Here is an 18,877-nt window from a genome sequence, read left to right as displayed (position 1 = left end):
CATTTTCCATATTTATTAAAGTTATCCATATTTATTAAATTATGTGTTTTTGCTTTGTTTTTGTTTTAGGGAAAACCCGGCAAAGACGGTGCCCCTGGTTTCCCCGGCACTGAGGTAAAGACATGTTTGGCCCATTGATGTTGTTGAAATGTCAGTCCCATTAGATAAAGAAGGATTTGGGGAATTACTAATAGTTATTAAGTTAGCAAAAGCATATAGATTTTTAAACTTGTATTTGATAATTGAAGTGTTACATCCTCACCGTGAAGAGGGATCATCAGAGCACACCTTATTTTTTCTTTTCAAAAAGGAGTTCCAGGGTGCCTGGGTGGCTCAGTCGGTTAAGCATCTGACTCTTGATTTTGGCTCAGGCCTTGATCTCAGGGTCATAGGATTGAGCCCTAAGTTGGGCTTCATGCTCAGTGGGGAGTCTGCTTGAAGATTCTCTCTCTCCCTCTCACTCTGCCTCTCCCCCACTCATGGGTGTGTAGCTGTTCACTCTCTCTCTTGTCCTCTCTAAAATAAATAAATAAAAATTTTTTTTTAAAAAAGAGCTCCAACTGTTCCTGCTTCCCACAGAAGAAAATGAGTTGTATGTCTTCTGACCCATCTTCTTTGTCCTTTTCCACAGGGAGCCAAAGGCAACAGGGGCTTCCCTGGGTTACGGGGTGAAGACGGCATTAAGGTGATCCCCTCTCTAACATCCCATCTTTAGGTTTTTTAACTGCTTGGTTTTTGTCCACCCTTTCCTGACCATGCCCTGAAAATAGGTACAAGGATTGCAATTAAAATACCTTAGTTATGTTTATTAAGAGGAAAAGAGAGGTGTGACAAGTTTACGTAGACACCTAAAGGACAGTTTTGTGGGAAAGATATAAAACCTGCTTTATGTGGTAGAAGCTGACTGACATTGTGATCAGTGACATTTGTACATGACATGGAAATAACATAACTTTTAGCATTGATTTATTGTTTAACTGCATTTTGCTTTTTAAGCATACCAAATAAATATATACTTTGGGTTAATGTACTCATAATTTGTAACTGTCTTTCAATACAGGGGTGGAAAGGGGACATTGGCCCTCCAGGATTTCGTGGTCCAGTAAGTGTAACTAAAGACAGTATCCATGTCCTATTTGATCAAGTTCTTCAAAGTATCAAGGAAATTTTGAATCAGTGTCTCTCATTAACTTAAGATAGAGATTATGGTATTCACTTTCTTATCAAACCAAGGAAGAAAATAGCTATTGTCATTATTTGTCCATTTGATAATGGACAAATATTTCTATTTGGTCCTATCTGGTCTCTGGAAGGCACTAGAAATGCCCATCCTGGTCAGTGGCAAAGAAGAAATCTTACGTCCACTCAGACATGGCCAAGGTGACTTGTGCCCTTGAGCAGAGTAGGAGGGATGCACTGGAGACCAGCTGGGGAACCCAGGGGAGAGGGAGCCCACTCCACCCACTCCAGTGGGGCCCAGGTATGACAAACCTGCATTTCCAGGCAGCAGAAACTCAACCAGGGCCAGCGAAGACCAGTGACCGCCCCCTGCCCAAACTTCAACTCCGCAGGCAGTCTCCTCTCTCTGGCATGGACATGGGTGTGATGTCCATCAGCTCCACTGCAGAGCAGTCATATTCTCTGTTTTGTAACTCTGTAGCTTAAGGAGATGAGTAGAAGGGACCCAAGCTCTGAATTCTGGTATCCCCTTCTCTCCTGCCTTTAGAAGACAGTAGTTCTCAGGGCACCTGGGTGGTACAGTTGGTCAGACTCTTGGTTTCGGCTCAGATCAAGACCTCAGGGTCATGAGATGGACCTCCAGTCAGTCTCTGTGCTGAGCTCAGAGTCTGCTTAAGACACTGTCTCCCTCTCTCTCAGCCCCTCCCCTGTCCCCTCACTTAAAAAAATAAACTTAAAAAAATAAAAAAGACAGTAGTTCTCACATTCAGTGTGCTGAGCAGAGCTGGCATTTGTGATTAAGCAAGTTGTACAGAAAGGTCCATGATGGTAAAAGAGTCATGGGGTCAGGGTGAGGGGTTCCGTCACTAACGCAGTTCTCAGACCCCTTTGGCTAAGCAATTTAACTCAGTAACTGGAGGAACGTCCTGGAAATTCACATCTTCACACATGCCAATGATTCATATGCAGGTAGTCCCAAAATACTTTCATGGAGTTGTGGGGAAGAAGAAATGGGCCATTTTGTGAAGACACTTAGCCAGCAGTTGGCAGGGACACGTATGTCGTTATGGGTTTTGTGATGATTTTTACATGATCATTACTGTTACTATTATGAATTATTTTTGTGATTTTATGCATAGTTGATTAACCACAATACTTTTCTTATCTCTTTTTTAAACACGCCAAACAAACTGGCCCCATGCAGTATATGAGAAAACAACACCAAAACTTTTACGTTCATTTTCTTTCCTTCAAGATAAATGTACTGAATTCTAAGTGAAATTGACTTGCCAGTTGCATGTGAGAGAAATTCTTGGCATTCCTAGCTTGCTGTGTGTGTTTCCGTTCTATATAACTCAGCAGCTTCTAGTAACTTCCTTGGAAGTTCTACTTAGGAACCAGACAGTGTAGGAGACCAGCAATAGGTCCACCCAACATGTTAGAAATGGTAACGCTCCATATTATTGCAAGTCAGCAGTATCCTGAAATTTAAAGGAATAATCAAAATGGAGTATTTTTTGGTGGATGGGTCCCAACATACTCTGAAATAAAGTTAGTCCATGAGGACAAGCATTTTTAAAAAGTGAAATACAATATAATAAAAAAAAATCAAGAGTTGTTATGTCAAAATGGTGAGTCACTGCCTGTGAAACTTTAATTTCTGTATACATATCCCACATATCTCGATATGGAACTGTGAGGGTGTGAATTGGCTCATTCCCATCATAAAATATATTTCTCACTGAAAGCCCATGAAATATATGATATCATGATACCAGAATCATCAACTTTGATCTTTAAATTTATCCATCATAATGGATATCCATCATAATGGAATAAAGTCATATTGACTTTATTCCTCCTAACACATAAACTTACAAATTCAGGAAAACACCATTTCTTGTGTGTGGGGGGGACATTGAGGTATTGCATTTGGTGAGCCCACCATAAATAGCTATCCTGTCTCTCTATTTGTTTCTTTTTCCTTTAAGACAGAATATTATGATGCATACCAGGAAAAAGGAGATGAAGGACTTCCAGGCCCACCAGGCCCTAAAGGAGCTCGTGGCCCACAAGGTGAGAATAAATTTCTTCCTAAAGCATTTGCTGACCATTTCCATGTGTTTCTTTCCAGGCAACGTATAGCAAACGTGCTTATAGACCTAGAATTTGCATGGGGGCAAAAGGGAGGTCTCCCAGTTTTCATGGCAGTATTGGTGTGTCCTAAATTTCATAGCTTTATAAGAAAATTCCATAGGTGCTCTACCACAGAAGGTAAATCAATTCCCTTTGTGTGCGAAAGCATCAAGTTCAAGTCTGACAAGAAAACACAAATGTGGCCAGAGGGCAGGAGGAGGGAATGGGAAGAATCGGCAATCTCAGTGGGGTACAAAAGAAAAAACGGGGACCCTGAAAAACTGAAATTTGAGCAAACCCACACAACAGTGACAAGAGGAGCCTGAACCCTGGGTTTCCTGACTCCTGGCACCATGAAACAGAGTCACATTCACTCAGATGCCATCCCATTGGATAGATTAGAAAGGTGTAGGCCAAGAGTTCTCCTCTGTGGCCACACATCAGCATCCCTGGGAACTTCTAAATAATGACATGCCAAGGTCCCATCCCTGGGATTCTGACGTAACTGTCTAGAGCGTAGCCCTGAGCACTGGTAGATTGTAAAAACTAGATGACTCTAGTATGCAGGCAGGACCGAGAACCACCGATCTAAGGCCAATTATTGATACAAATAAGATTTCAAAGGAGAATTTCACTTAAAAGAGAAGTTCCCAGTGTTCTTAAATAAATGGACAGAGAAGTATAGACACGGACAAAGATTTTTTTTTTTTTTAATCTGGTATGTTCACCCTAAGTCACTCACATGTATCAGAGAATTGGAACCCCATTGCACTGTCACAGCTGGAAGTGACCTGAGAGGCAACACCAGGCCAAACCACAGGACCCTGACATTCCAGCTGCTCACCGTTCTCCCATCTGCACCATCCCACCAAGGGTCAAACGCAGAGCAGGCTCCTAGCAGATGTCCACTGAGTTGTCTGAAGGTGGGAAGGTGGGATGATTCACTTCTGAGTGCTAGGCATCTCAGACTAATTTCTTCTCTGTGGTTTGACTAAACAAGTGAAGCTTTCTAATATTTATCTATGTGAAAGTGGAAGAAAAGGTATGAAAATATTTATTATATATTATAATATTCATTATATAAATACATATCATATAAATATAATGGTATTATATATTATGACGATAATATGGTCACCCAAGATTTCAAAAATGGGGGGGAGGGATGTATGTACATCCTTATGCTGAAGTAATTACTGTTATGGATTTGCAGGTCCCCGTGGCTCTCCTGGGGTTCCTGGAATTGCTGGTATGTACTTGTTTCTTGGGGCACCAATAGAAATGGTCTTAAAAGGGAAATCATGGGGCGAGGAGCACCTGAGTGGCTCAGTCGGTTAAGCATCTGCCTTTGTCTCAGGTCATGATCTCAAGGTCCTGAGATGGAGCCCCGCATTGGGCTCTCTGCTCAGCAGGGAGCCTGCTTCTCCCTCTCCCTCTCCTCCTCCCCCCACTCATGCTCTCTCTCTCCAATAAATATATAATAAATCTTAAAAAAAAAAAAAAGGAAACTCATGTTTGCATTGCTTACATGAGACAAATGTTTCATTAATTGATCTAAAAGTGTTCCCGGTTTCCTCATTTTTAAGTTTGTAACTCATAGCAGAAAAGGGAGTAGAAGCTGACACAAAGTCACTTAGAGATGCTCTTTGACTTCTCAGTGGTTTTAACTAAGTGTAAGGCAATAACTGGTGTAGTTGCAGAAGACTTGAAGCTCAGAAAAGGCACGGAGGTAGAAAACAATAATTTATAGTAATCAGTTTGTTTAAAAATGGTAGTTTTCATAGTGTATCACATGTTGTGTAAGTACGTAGATTACACTTTTTTTTAGATTTATTTATTTATTTGAAAGAGTGAGAGAGAGAGCATGCACAAGCCAGGAGAGGGGCAGAGGAAAGAATCTCAAGCATACTCCCTGTTGTGCGTGGATCCCTACACGGGGCTCAATCCCACAACCCCAGTATCATGACCTGAGATGACACCAAGAGAAGGTGGCTTAACCAACTAAGCCACCCAGGCACCCCATAGATTAAACTTTTACATGTTTATGTTTTATAAAAACATCCATGACTCACTGGAGTGGTTACCTTTTGAGAGAAGAAGACTAGGATCAAAGACATTTAATCAAGGATTAACCTCAGTGGCTTTAATTATAACTAAAATGCTGTCGTGTGTCATTTTTTAAAGGAAACGATAAAAAAAATAGCAAAGATTTGATAAGTAAGCCCTGCCATTGATTACATTTTCCTCTAAGCCTTGTTGTATATTTAAACTATTTCATAATTCTGAAAATGAATTAAAATTAAGCAATTGCCGAACTGTATGCATTTTATAATCCCATTGTAAAAAAAGAGACAAATGGATATTATGTGTACTTGCATGTGTATGGAAAAATATACAGCAAATTGTTAACAATGGGTATCTCTTGAAGTTGGAATACAAAAGGATATTTTAGAGGTCTGGTCAAAGATTAGGAAAGAGCTGGTCTCCACCAGACCCCCCAAGTAATGAATAGGCTTCTTTAGGAAGATAGTGAGTAAAAATTACAGAGCTCTCAAACAGAGGCCAATCAGAGGGATTTGCTTTTACAGCAACAATCCCATGTTCAATATTAGAAATAATCAGATATTACCCCTGCCAGTTCTCAGTCCTTTGGTGGTGAGGTCTTTCCTCTTTATAGTTAAACTGCTTGCAAGTCAGGGATTCCAGACTGGCCCTCTCCTCACATCCTTGTCACCATAAGAGGGACAGATGAAATGGCTTTGTACCTCCTAGTAAGGCTTCTCTCCCAGGAGATGCCAGCCTCCCCACCAAGCTCTTTTATAACTAAGATGATTGGCAGGAATGAAGTCCAGTAGCACAGTCTCTCTTTCTCATTTTGAACACTGAAAAGTAGGTATCTTCTAGTCGCTAATGAAAAATTCTACAAAGCAGCACATGTCGGAGAATTTCTCATGAGGTCCTTTTAAACAAAAAAGACAACAGTACAACTCTAACTCTTTTTCAGTCCCTTGTACTAAATAAGTCCCTATCTTACCTCATGGGACTGGAACTTTCTGGGCTTTGCTGTGCTGTGGTAGTTTAACAAGACCTCAGATGAAGGAAGGAAGGAAGGTAGTCTCTTTTTTTGTTGTATACACTTTCTATACCTCTCAATTGTGTAACTTTTGTTAATAAGAATAAGTTACTTTTTGCAATTAAAAAAGTAATATATATGAATCAGGAAAATATTTAAAATGTGCTAATATGATTCTGTTCTCCAAGGGTCATCGAGGCCTGGCCTCAGAGGAGCCCCTGGACCTCCAGGCGTGAAAGGAAGTAAAGGGGAACGAGGGCCCCCAGGAAAGAATGCAGTGGGGCCTCCCGGGTCCCCGGGTTGTCCTGGCTCGCCAGGCCCTGTAGGGTTGCCGGGATATCCAGGACCACCAGGTAGATATATCTAACACGTCCCCTATTGTGTACACTGCCCAATAACAGATGGGTGCAAATCAGTGGCAATGAACCTTACTTGCAGCTTGGCCGTCAGTCTGTGTGGATCTTAAGGGCCATCTTTCTGCTGCTATTTCATTTGATGAACTATCTATGAAAGCAGCTTGGGCGGAATGAAGACTTGGCCTGTGTAGCAAAGTTTCAGCCTGAGCACCCGCGGAGGGCGGAGTGGGAGTCAGGGACAAGGGACAGTGAAGCAGAGAGGGAGGGACGGTTTTCAGGTTGACCTTGGCCAATTTTGCAACTGCTTGTCTGGTCCCTGGAGAATATCTTCCTGGAAGCTACAAATTTGTTTCAGGACAATCTGTCCCAGATGACCAAGAAGCAAGAATTTATCCACCGATTCCTATTAGTCATGGGTCGAAGATCTATCTCACAGGATCAGACTAAGCACACACACACATGCGTGTGTAAACACACACACACACACACACACTTCCAGCCTGTGTTAGCATGGCTCCCAGGGTGTCCTGTGCCCTGGCATCAGCAGGCAAACTCAGGGCAAGAAGATGTGGGCACGATGCTGCCAGGTAAGGTGGGTCAGAGACTGCGGAGCTGCAGCCTAGAGGATGGGAAGTGCCTGGGGCTGTCCTCTCCTCTCCAGCCCCCCGCAGAGCCATTTACCATTCTCTGCTGGCTGACAGGTACACAGAACCTCAGAACATATGAGCCACTCTTTGTCTCTTAAACATCTCTCTGGAAGGTGCCTGGGAGAGCTTGTGTTTTATACTCAACCCCCTAATAGCCTTAAGAATCTTCTGTTGTGTCAGGGATTTTGCTTTTAAGAAAGGAATGATTTATTATTTATAGACAGTGTGATTATAAACCTGAAAGATCCAAAAGAATAATCTGGAAAACTCTTAGTGTTAGTAAGATAATTCAGCCTAAATGTCTGGCTTTTTCTGCAATATTTGAAAAAAAAATTAAAAAAATTAAAAAAATAAAAAAATAAAAGCTTCCCTTCAGGCTAATGTCTGTTTAAGAAATTATTCCATTAACAAAATGATATAATGTCCAAGAACAAAAGCTGTCAAGCTATGGTGTGAACCTATGTGGAAAACAAAGCAACATAAAACTTAACTAAAACTTTTCACTGTATCAGGGATTTTAACAATTTCTAGTCCTCCAAGTGTTTTTCAAGATGTAGGCTTAGTTGGGTCATTTTATCAGCAAGGGATAATGAGTACTGTAGTCGGGCTCTGGACCTTGCGTGCCTGTCGCAATGCAGTTCCTTCTGCAAGACACCATGCATCTCTCCCCTTAGAGATGGCCCTGGTTTCCTATCTTCTCTTACCTAAGCAACATCCGTCTGTCCATCCAGTGGCAGCTTCAAGTTCAAGTCCTGCAGAACATTTTCACTAAGCCCACATCCTGTAACACTCAAGCTTATACCGATAGTAGAGTTTTTCGGATTGCCTGTCTTTGTCAGTTTCCCCTCTAAGACTCAAAATTCTTTGAGGTCAGGGATTGTGTCTTCTTTGCTGTTTTAAGCCCAGCATGTGACACTGAGGGCTGGAACATTGTAGGTACTCAAATATTTGTTGAATTAAGTATGAAATGACTATGAAAATGTGCCAATAAATACAAATGTATAAATATAGAAGTATACATATATGTCTACTCTAAGTATAAAACTGTCATTATGTTTTACTGTTTAAAGATAACTATCCAGTCATCTTAAAGACACAGAAAACTGGATCACAAAACGTGCATTCCTTTCAGAGTCAAGCCAACATTACCCATACCCTGTTCCTTCTCAATTAAATGTCTCCTTTGATACCTTGTTGCTCTGAAATTTGGAGCCTCTATAGGCATTGCTTTGAAATATTTAGTTTTATCAGCATTGCCTTCAACCTAGATTCGAAATGACAAGACTAAAAAATCTGGTCGTAGAACACAAGAGTTTAAGAGCATTAGCTGTTTGTTGTAACATCATGGTAGCAGACACATATGAAAAACTGGGAAGAGCTTTCTTGAAAAAGGACAAACTCAACTGACGTGAACAACTAATGCAAAGAAAACAGATGATACCCTGTTACAACGTTTCCCCTGAGTATGTATTAAGCATCTCCAATATATCAGGGAGATTCGGTGTACTTGAAATAATAGAAGAATGAGATGTGATCCTTTGCCTAAACATTCTAAAATGATAATCTTGGAATAATTGGAAATAATTGAGTAAAATAACATGGGTTGATTTGGTGATGAGAGCTAACCAGATAACAAACTTTCAAAGAATCACTGCACCAGAATAAAAAAAAAAAAATTAAATGTGTGTAATGAGAAAAGAAAAGCTGGTCAAAACATTTCAGTCTTCAATTGCAGATAACCTTCAAAAGATGCAACCTCCAAAACACATATGGGGGAAATGCATATAAAATAATATATCTTATGGAAACACTTGCTAACTGAATAAAAAAAAAAACACATCAAAGAAACAAAAACCTAGCTTTGGTGTCTTTTTTGCAGGTGACATCGTTTTTCGCAAAGGTCCACCTGGAGATGGTGGATTCCCAGGCCTTATAGGGTTTCCAGGAATCCCAGGAACCGATGGTCCCAAAGGTTGGTTTGATCAGTGGTGTTGCTCTGTGAAAGCAAGCCACTCTCACCATCATTCCTTTCACTGCTTCTGCCCCTCAGAATAATAATGATCCCAAACTATAGTCAGGGATGGCTTCTTTTCCAAGAGAATTGCCTCAAGGTATTCATTTATCTGCAAATCAATTTAGCACCCATGCAATGAATTGTGGCATATGTCTAGAGTATAAGTTTTATCCTGCACTGAAGGAGAGAGGTACTGAGAGAGCAGATAATTTATTCTTGATTCAGGATTTCCTCTAAAAATATTAAGAAGGTCAGATGGATAAAGTAAGCTGATAAAATACATGAATAGTTTTTTAAAGATTTTGTTTATTTGAGAAAGAGAGCAAGAGTGTGAGCAGGGGGAGGGGCAGAAGGAGATGGAAAAGCAGACTCCCCACCAAACAGGGAACCCAACGCAATACGGGGCTTGATCCTAGGATCCCATGATCCTGACCTGAGACAGAGGCAGATGCTTAACTGATTGAGCCACCCAGGTGCCCCAAGATGAATGGTTTTTTTATTAATAGCACAATGTCATTGATGATTTTCCACTACCCCCCCATTTTAATGTAATAAATGACTGTGTGGTTGGAAAGCATCTGTCCTTTCTGCAGACTCTGTGTGGGTTTACAAGTAATGTACCCGTGCTCTCATTGCAGGGGAACCTGGCCTCTTGTGCATACAATGTCCTTGTATCCCAGGGCCCCCGGGCCTCCCAGGACTGCCAGGGTTGGACGGCATAAAAGGAATCCCAGGTATAGACATTTTGCACACAAGGGTTTTTTCAAGTACAAAAGGGTCAGCTCACTGAGTGGTGAAAGAGGTACCAGATGTCTGGATGTCATGATGTGGTTAGCATGAACTTAGAGATTTTCAAACACATACTCTATCAACTTAAAGTAAGCCAAAAGAACGCAAAAACTGGCATATCCTCGTGTTCCATTTTACTTGCTGATTCTAGCAAACCATGGGGTTCCCCATGAGTTGTAGACTGGAGTTCCTCCAGGGGTAGATCTAGGAGGGGTGAGGCAGCCATCCCCTGCCCCACCCACACACCACTTTTTTCTTCCATAAAAAAATAAGCTCACTCTCTCTCTTTTTTTTTTTTTTTTTTTCTTAAAAGACACAACTCTCCTCAGTCTGTTTTCTTAAGATCCTCACTTTTGGTAGAGCTAAGGGCAGATGCACTATTTCATTCTTCAGGAGGACACCAGTGCAATAAATCAGCACACCGATGGGGGGCGATAGCGGGGTGAGGACTCTGGTAAACTGGAAGGCACATCAGAGGGGGCCATCCCGCACCAGCTCCAGCCTATTGTTACTTTGCAGTATTTTAGGCCCTGTGTTGATAAATCGTCCAATTTTTCTTTTCTTTTCATTTTTTTAAGATTTTTATTTTTTTATTTGACAGACAGAGATCACAAGTAGGCAGAGAGGCAGGCAGAGGGGTGGGGGAAGCAGGCTCCCTGCTGAGCAGAGAGCCCGATGCAGGGCTCGATCCCAGGACCCTGGGATCATGACCTGAGCCGAAGGCAGAGGCTTTAACCCACTGAGCCACCCAGGCGCCCCGATAAATCATCCAATTTTTCATGAGAAGAAAGAAATGAGGATTTTTATCTGAAATCTTATTTTTTTCAATATTAGCTACTAACTCTATTTTTAAGGGAAGCACCCATCTCGGAGACCAATATTCTGAGAGCTAAGTAGAGCCCGTGTCACTTCCCTCGTCAACCTCTATGACAGACCCGGACCCTCCTCCCCACCTGTTGGCTCTAGGATCCACATCCCAGCTGCCCTCCGTCCTCTCCCTTTCTCAGTCACAGAACTGGCCGTAGACGAAACTCTGAGGTAGAGAAAGTCTCATTTGTTGGGCTCCTTTGCCCCTCGTGCCACTCTCCTGGCTACTCAGGGCCTCTCACGTGGTGTCACCTGCAGTCTCGGTTCTGCTTTGACCACCTTGGTCTGTAGACACTGTCACCAAACGATCTGTCATTAACCAACAAGAGCTCAAGTCACAGAGCGCGTGTGTGCTCGGCATTGTTCTAGGGATTGTATGTACCTCCCTTCGTGCCTTATTCCTCCCATCCACCCTAGAGGTCAGTGCTATCATTAACCCCATTTGACAGATCTGGAAGCTGATACACAAGATGGCAGCTCAGAAGTGTTAAAGCCCCTACTCAAATCCAGACGCGCTCCTCCAGAGCCGTACCCTTGCTCTCTAGGCTGGCAACCTTTCACTGCTGTGCCAGGGGTTTCCTTTGGAAGCGGGTTAATCCAAAGGTCTACCTGGCAACATAGATAAGAGGTATTTGTATGTTAATGCTGTCAAGTAGATACTGGCATTGGCACGGGGTCTTCAAGGAGATTGGGTGTCAGTCCAAAGTGTGGTACCGTGTTCACTGATAGAGGACACGCATTCAGCCAGAGTCCTTTGTTACCCACAAATCCTTCCTGCTCCTTCATAAATGCCTTAGCTACTCTGTAATCTCTGCCCCCTGACTCCCTGAGACGGGCCTGAGAAGGAAGGATGGGGAGGGAGAGAAGGTGCAAAGGGCTGGGGCGGGCGGGGGGTGGGGTGGATTATTCCTCACGTGGCTCCTATGCAGGGCCTAAGGCTCTGGGTGAAATGTTCTATTAAAACAAAAACTAGGGGGAGCCTGGGTGGCTCAGTCGGTTAAGCGTCTGCCTTCAGCTCGGGTCATGATCCCAGGGTCCTCGGATTGAGTCCCGCAACAGGCTCTCTGCTCAATGGGAATCCTGCTTCCCCCTCTACCTGCTCTGCCTGTTGCTCCCCCTGCTTGTGCTCTCTCTCTCTGACAAATAAATAAATAAAATCTTAAAAACAAAAACAAAAACCTAAAAGGAAGGGAAGGAGCTGTGGAGAGATGGAGGAAGGGAAAGAATAGAAGGAAAGCAATCATCATTTTCCTACATTCCCCTTGAGGGACCTCTAGCCCAGGGTGGTCAGCTCACTGTTGAAGACCCCCTAGCGGAGTCATATTTTCCTTGGTTTCTCTACATTCGGCATACTACAGGTGTAGCTCACAGAAGATACATAAACAGGAAAACCGTTTGGATGACTATCAAAAAATATATCCTGACTCAGATCTTGCAAAAAATATAATCTGAATATACACTTGTTAACACATTGGCTTGAGAGCCTTCCAAAAGACCCTCTAAAGGGATCAACTTTACAGAGATATTTAAATACATAGAGGAAGTATAAAATTGTACAGTAAAATGCAATTTGGCAATGAATATCCAAAGCCTCGGGAAAATTTTTGTCAGTTTTGTCTTGCCCTTACACTTCTAGGAATTTATTTAAGTTGTTGGAGAAGTGTGAAGCACTAAATACCTAGAGATATTTATCATAGCATTGTTTACTACAGTTAAGTTGAAAAACGATCTAAAGTCTACAAATAGCAGTTAGCTGAATAAATGTTGGCTGACCCACACAAAAGGCTACTATGCAACCATTTAAGTGAAGCTATAAATATGTATTTATTGACATGGATATTTATTGATGTATGATTCCAAAATACCATATATATGTCCAGTGCATTATGGATATAAAATTTTATGAATAACATGCATGAAAATTTTAGCAAATATTGTCCTCTGGTGGTAGATGTATGATTTTTTACTCTCTTCTTTCTGAATCTGTTTTTTACAATGTGCATATGTTACTTTTATGATCAAAACAAATAAATGTTTCTCCTTAAAATTATAAAGACAAGAATTAGGAAGTTAAGATTTTTTTTAATTTTTTTTTTACATCATCTCTTAATTCACTAATGTACTCCCATTCTCTCCCTGCACTCTGTGTTTTAAGATACAAATTGTCTTTCTTTCCTCAGAAGAAAACACCCTATTCTCTTCATTTACTGCATTACCCTGGCTACTCGAAGCTGGCATTCAATGAATATTTAATAATTTACTGCTTTGCAGGAGGACAAGGGGCAGCTGGCATTAAAGGAAGCCCAGGGTCCCCGGGAAGTGCGGGTCTTCCAGGATCTCCAGTAAGATTTCATGGGTTGGAAGCTTTAGTGTTAATTTGGGTGAACAGCACACTCAGGAAATACAGTTGAACCACACATAGTTTTGGTGCTTGGCAAAGAGTACTTAATATCAGCGCATTTGATAGATTCTTGATTAAATGATTGAATGAATGATGTGTGAAGGAATAAGTGAATCAGTAATGAATTTATAATCATTTAAGCGGTATCAGAGATAGACGGCGGATCCGTTGTTGCCTGGGGCTGAGGTTGAGAACAGGCACTGACTGCAGGTGTATCTGAGGGAACTTAGGGGAGTGATGGAAATGTTTTAACTCCGGATTGTGGTGATTGTGGCATAAGTGTACAAATTTACTAAAAATCATTGCATTGTATTCGTATACAGATACATCTTATGGTATGTAAATGATACCAAATAAACTTTCATAAATTAAAATTCTGATTATTACAGTGAATCAGAAAGTTATATAAAGATAAATTAAATTATCCATAATGCATGTTAAAATTACCAACATTCTAACGTCATCTAAATTATGATGATGTTTGTATTATATTGAATAATATTACTGTGTGTTACATTGAAATTCACTGACTGTATTCTTTTCCAGTGTTGGAAGCAAATAGAAAAGAAAACCAAAAAGCTTGACATTATACTTGTAGGCTAAAGAAAGTGTCTGGAAAAAAAAATCCATGTTCATTAAAATTGAAAAATTTTAGTTGATTTTTTTTTTTTTTTTTGGTAAGATTGGCACAAGAACAGCTTTACCCAAATGCAATGCAGCCTTGTTTCTGTACCGACCTAGGGATTCCCAGGTGCTCCGGGGGATCCAGGACTTAAAGGAGAAAAAGGTGAAGCATCGCAGCCTGAGGGAGAAGTGGGTGCCCCAGGGGACCCCGGGCTCAGAGGATATCCTGGAAGAAGGGGCTTGGACGGAATTCCTGGAACTCCCGGGGTCAAAGGATCACCAGGACCCAAAGGTGAACCGGTTGGTATCGAGTAACTTTTTTCAAATTACCTTCCCTGCAATTGAAATGCTCTGAAGTGACGACATTGGGCAATTTCCATTCAGAAAACGGTTGGCCACCCAGCACAGTGGGTCCTTCCAACTGGTAATAACAACAGCACACACGCATAGTATTTGACACATAGGTGGGACTCAGTGGTGCTTGTAGCCCAAATAAAATTCCACGTTGATAATGACCTTGTCTCCTACACAAGTTACAATTTACAAGTTACAAGTTACAATTCCCACATCTGTATCCAGTGAGTTTATAGACGAGTTCAGAAAATGATTAATAATGGAAAGTTCTAGTCAATACTTTGGGGGCAGTGTTCATTCTTTTAAGTCAAAATAAATGCTTAAAGACTAGAATATTTAGGAGTAGAGTTGTCAAATAAACAGACCAAATGTTTTGTCATTTAAAATATCTAAGCTTCTGTAGATTCTATCTCTTTTCATGGAATAGGGATAGAATCTCTCACATGTTCACGTGAGAGATTCCTACCAGGATCGATTTTAAAATGTCATGGGGTCAGATGATGAGCACCTCCCCCCAGTGTATCTGGGGGCTATTATATGTATAACATCCTGCTGGAGGACGCCTTCAGTGGGACTCAAGAGATGTCCAAGTTCATGAAATGTTGCTGAAATCCAAGAGGCACCAGACCACGCTCTGAGTTTAGTAATAATTCCCTTCAAATGCCAACTGCTGTGTAATTCAAGATTTTCTCATTGGCTGCTTATCGGGTCCTCCTATTCGCGGTAAGATTAACCCACATAAGGAGATACTGGACTGAAGCACTATAAACATATTCCCATTGTCACAGGCCCTGAGTGGTGAGAAGGGGGACCGGGGTCCTCCAGGGGATCCTGGCATCCCTGGGTCCCCAGGACCTGCAGGACCACCTGGACCAGCAAACTATGGACCACGGGGAGAACCTGGTCCAAAGGGCACCCAAGGAGTTCCTGGAGCCCCTGGACTACCTGGAGAAGCCGGTTGGTTAGTTTTCTTTCCAGTCCTGTTTTCCTATGGAGTGGGTTCATAGTTCCTAGAGTGAGTGAAGCTTCCCCAAGACTAATGAATGCATAGAAACTTGCTTCTGATCAGTAGAATATATCACCTCACAGACACTGGGAAAGAATATATAGGATATGTTTAAAAAAATTCATTTTCCCTTTACCAAGTTCAGCTGAAATTTCCTGATGGTCTGTCTCTATTTACTAATAGAAATATTTGGGATGGAGAGGTCCTGGCTGGCTCAGCCCATGGAGCTTGAGACTTTCTATCTGAGGGTCATGAGTTTGAGCCCCATGTTGGGGCTCAAATCTAAAAAAAAAAAGAAAAGAAAAGAAAAGAAATATATGGAATGAGTGGAAGTCAGTTATGGTAGACAAAGGGGAGGCCAAAATCTATGAAATTGATCTTGAGAAGTCTCTTGCAAGTCTCAAGGACCCACTAATGTTATTGCAAATTTGCTCTTTTTGACCCATAATCCAATGGATGGTTTATAAATAAAACTTCTAAATATCGAAGATAAATGAAGAAAAGTTTTCTGATAATAGTTCTAAAGTCCCAGGAACTTTTGAGATCCACATGTTCTGAACATGGTTGGTGGATTTGGGAGGGATCCGATCCTCAATGTTTACCTGTAGCAGAGAGCATGGCCGAAGATGAGACTCGTCATGTGGAGGACAGTTTTCAACAAATAATGCCACCCTGTCATTTTTTACTTCTAACATCACTTTCTAAAGGGTTAGACCCACTAAACTAATAGCCTCCAAATCTTTCTATAGTAAAAAAATTTGTAAGTGCTTCCCAAGTATTTATATATATTTTAAATTATATGTATGCATTTCTGCCCACACATGTACATAAAGCTTCTTTTATGATCATATATATTCTGTATCTTACTTTTGAGGCTGCTGTTCTAATCCAAGGGTTGGCAAACCATGGCAGCTCATAGCCTAAATCCAGTCTACCGCATATTTATATATAATTTACTAGCTAAAAATAGCTTTTCTATTTTTAAATGATTGGGGGAAAAGAAACCTTTTGAATAATCTTTTATGGCACATGAAAATTATATGAAATTCAAGTTTTGGTGTCCATAAATACGTTTTGCTGGCACATGGTCACACTCATTCATTTACATATTGTTTTTGGCTCTTCCCGTGCTACGATGGCAGCGTTGAGTAGTGGCATAGGGACCATCTGGACCACAAAGCCCAGATTATTTACTATCTGGCCCTTTAAAGAAAAGGTTCTTCTAATCTATCTTCAAATCTTCTGTTCTTTCTATATACAAATTTCTAGTAAAGAACTCCATTGTTGTAAAATATATTATCAACTTTTCTCCATCACACTACTGTAAATTTATTTATTTTCTGTAAATATATGCATAAAACAAATCACTAACATGTTTTCAATATTGACCACCATACCCACATTATCTCAAATCTTTAAGGGCTGGTTAGGCTGTATCTCCCCAATGACACATGAAGAACTTATCAGAGGTTAAGGTGTGTGCCCAAGCCACACTTCATTATTTCTTTAGCATACCATATTTCCTTCCCATGCAAACTAGTGACCCAAAAAATAAATATCCTACCAAATAAATATTCACCAATGTTTAAGATAAATCCCATATTATCGATGTTTTTTGGAATAGCTTCTCTTTCAATAGACTAGCACTGAGGTGGGCTATTAATGAAAACAAAGCTTAGGCAATAGTCAGTGCTTATAAATATTCTTCAACTGAATAAAAAAGTTTCAGTGGGTTGGTCATCTTTAGGCCAGTTTTGAAACCTATGAAAGCAGAGCCTATTTTTTCTATTCCTTGGGATATGTTTATAAACCCCTTGTATCACATTTGTTTCCTCTGAACCAAAAAAAAAAAAGCTTTACTCTGCACACCAATCTTACGATCACAAACTTTCTTAAGGTCCTAAGGGAGAATTCGGTATTTCGACACCAATCCCAGGGCCACCAGGACCTCCAGGGCCCCCTGGCCGTGCTGGCCCCCAAGGTCCACCCGGTGAGTATCCCCTCTGCCAAGTCTGGTGCCTGGCATCAAATGGCATCCTGACTGTCCTTGGAAAACACTGTCCCCTATGTAAGAAAAACTCTATTTGTTGGCACCAAAAGAGAGCAGAGGCCAGAGTTGTGTGAGATGACAAGCTCACAAGTAGGGGACTTGTCATTGTGCTTTGAGATCATCCAAATTACTCTCATTGGTGTCTCTGAGTCCAATAAGAAATAAATAGATAGATAAATAAAGGAGAAGGAGGAGGAGGAGGAGGGGAAACAATAAAATTACTTAAAAGGAATTCAAGAGATGAACAAGCTCCATGGATTTTTGGTGGGGGGAGTAAGTGATGTTTGCCAGTGGTTAATCAAGCTAGTTCCCACAGCTTCTTCATTTGAAAATGGAACTTCTTTGACAATATGATCTAAAACATAACTTTGCATGCATGGAGGGAGACTTCTGTAGCTCAAGATATCTAGACTATTTCTTTATAGGAATTAAATTCTATCTTGAACACTATTTGTAGCTGCTAATGATTAGTCCTTGGATAAGAATGGAGAGGAAGGAAGAGTATACAGTTGGGGTTATGTTAAAGTTATTTCTTAATTTCCCAAAAGACCTTGAATGACACAGAAACTTAGACTTTTTGTTTAAGGGCAAGATGAAGGGAAGTTTCTTACGTGGATGTGTGTGTGTTTCAAGGTATCCCTGGATCCACAGGAAAATGTGATCCGGGTCTTCCTGGGCCTGATGGTGAACCAGGAATTCCAGGAATCGGCTTCCCTGGGCCCCCTGGACCTAAGGGTAAATGTACAAATTTTAAAACATAAGGTCTATTGTGGGTATTTAGAAAATATATATTTGTGTCATGAATAACATTGGAAAGATCCATAATGTGATATTTAAATAATGTTTTCCACCCATTTTACAAGGGAAAAAAATTTTACAATGATGTTAGGCAAAAAGGCAGAATTCACACAGATTTATGCATCTCATCTCAATTAAATTTTTTAAAATATGTAGAAAAAGTTGGAAGGAAATTCACACGAAATAGTAGTAGTGATTCTTTTTGAGTGTGGAATTATGAGGAATTTTTTCTTGACTTCTTAATAAATGTGTGCACTTTTTACATTTATGTATTTTTTTAACTTTATACATTTCTTTTATAATTAGAAAAGGACTATTAATTTACAATTAACTGGCTTTCCTATAACTACCCTACAAATTACAGAAGTTATTTTCTTTTGGGAACGAATGCTGTTTCTCATTGAAGGGAAATCACTCCAAAGAAATTCAGATACTGAGAACTCAAACCATAAGCTAACAAATACATCGGAGTCTTGTCCAGGATGACATACTAGCCATTTCATCCCTGGGTTGTTGCATAGATTTTCAGATTTTATAATCCTTTAATGTTTGTTTCAATATTATTTAGAGTGTCTGTGAAAAT

The 18,877-nt window shown here is 40.7% G+C and overlaps 1 protein-coding gene across 1 annotated transcript in view; it reads left to right on the top strand.

Moving 5' to 3' along the window:
* The window catches only part of COL4A3 (collagen type IV alpha 3 chain), a 123,855-nt gene that overhangs the window by 78,226 nt on the left and 26,752 nt on the right, over nt 1-18,877 (top strand). The window contains exons 15-27 of the mRNA XM_080799436.1: nt 70-114; nt 632-685; nt 1,061-1,102; nt 3,171-3,255; nt 4,529-4,564; nt 6,577-6,741; nt 9,271-9,363; nt 10,044-10,139; nt 13,333-13,403; nt 14,204-14,386; nt 15,229-15,397; nt 17,344-17,436; nt 18,130-18,231. Of these exons, the coding sequence (XP_080655562.1) occupies nt 70-114; nt 632-685; nt 1,061-1,102; nt 3,171-3,255; nt 4,529-4,564; nt 6,577-6,741; nt 9,271-9,363; nt 10,044-10,139; nt 13,333-13,403; nt 14,204-14,386; nt 15,229-15,397; nt 17,344-17,436; nt 18,130-18,231 (1,234 nt within the window). The remainder of the gene's footprint in view (nt 1-69; nt 115-631; nt 686-1,060; nt 1,103-3,170; nt 3,256-4,528; nt 4,565-6,576; nt 6,742-9,270; nt 9,364-10,043; nt 10,140-13,332; nt 13,404-14,203; nt 14,387-15,228; nt 15,398-17,343; nt 17,437-18,129; nt 18,232-18,877) is intronic.

This window comes from Martes martes (genome assembly GCF_963455335.1).
Source record: "Martes martes genome assembly, chromosome: 3".
NCBI classification, from domain to species: Eukaryota; Metazoa; Chordata; class Mammalia; order Carnivora; family Mustelidae; genus Martes; species Martes martes.
Note: the sequence above shows the minus strand (reverse complement) of the source record. Positions and strands in the feature narration are given on the sequence as shown.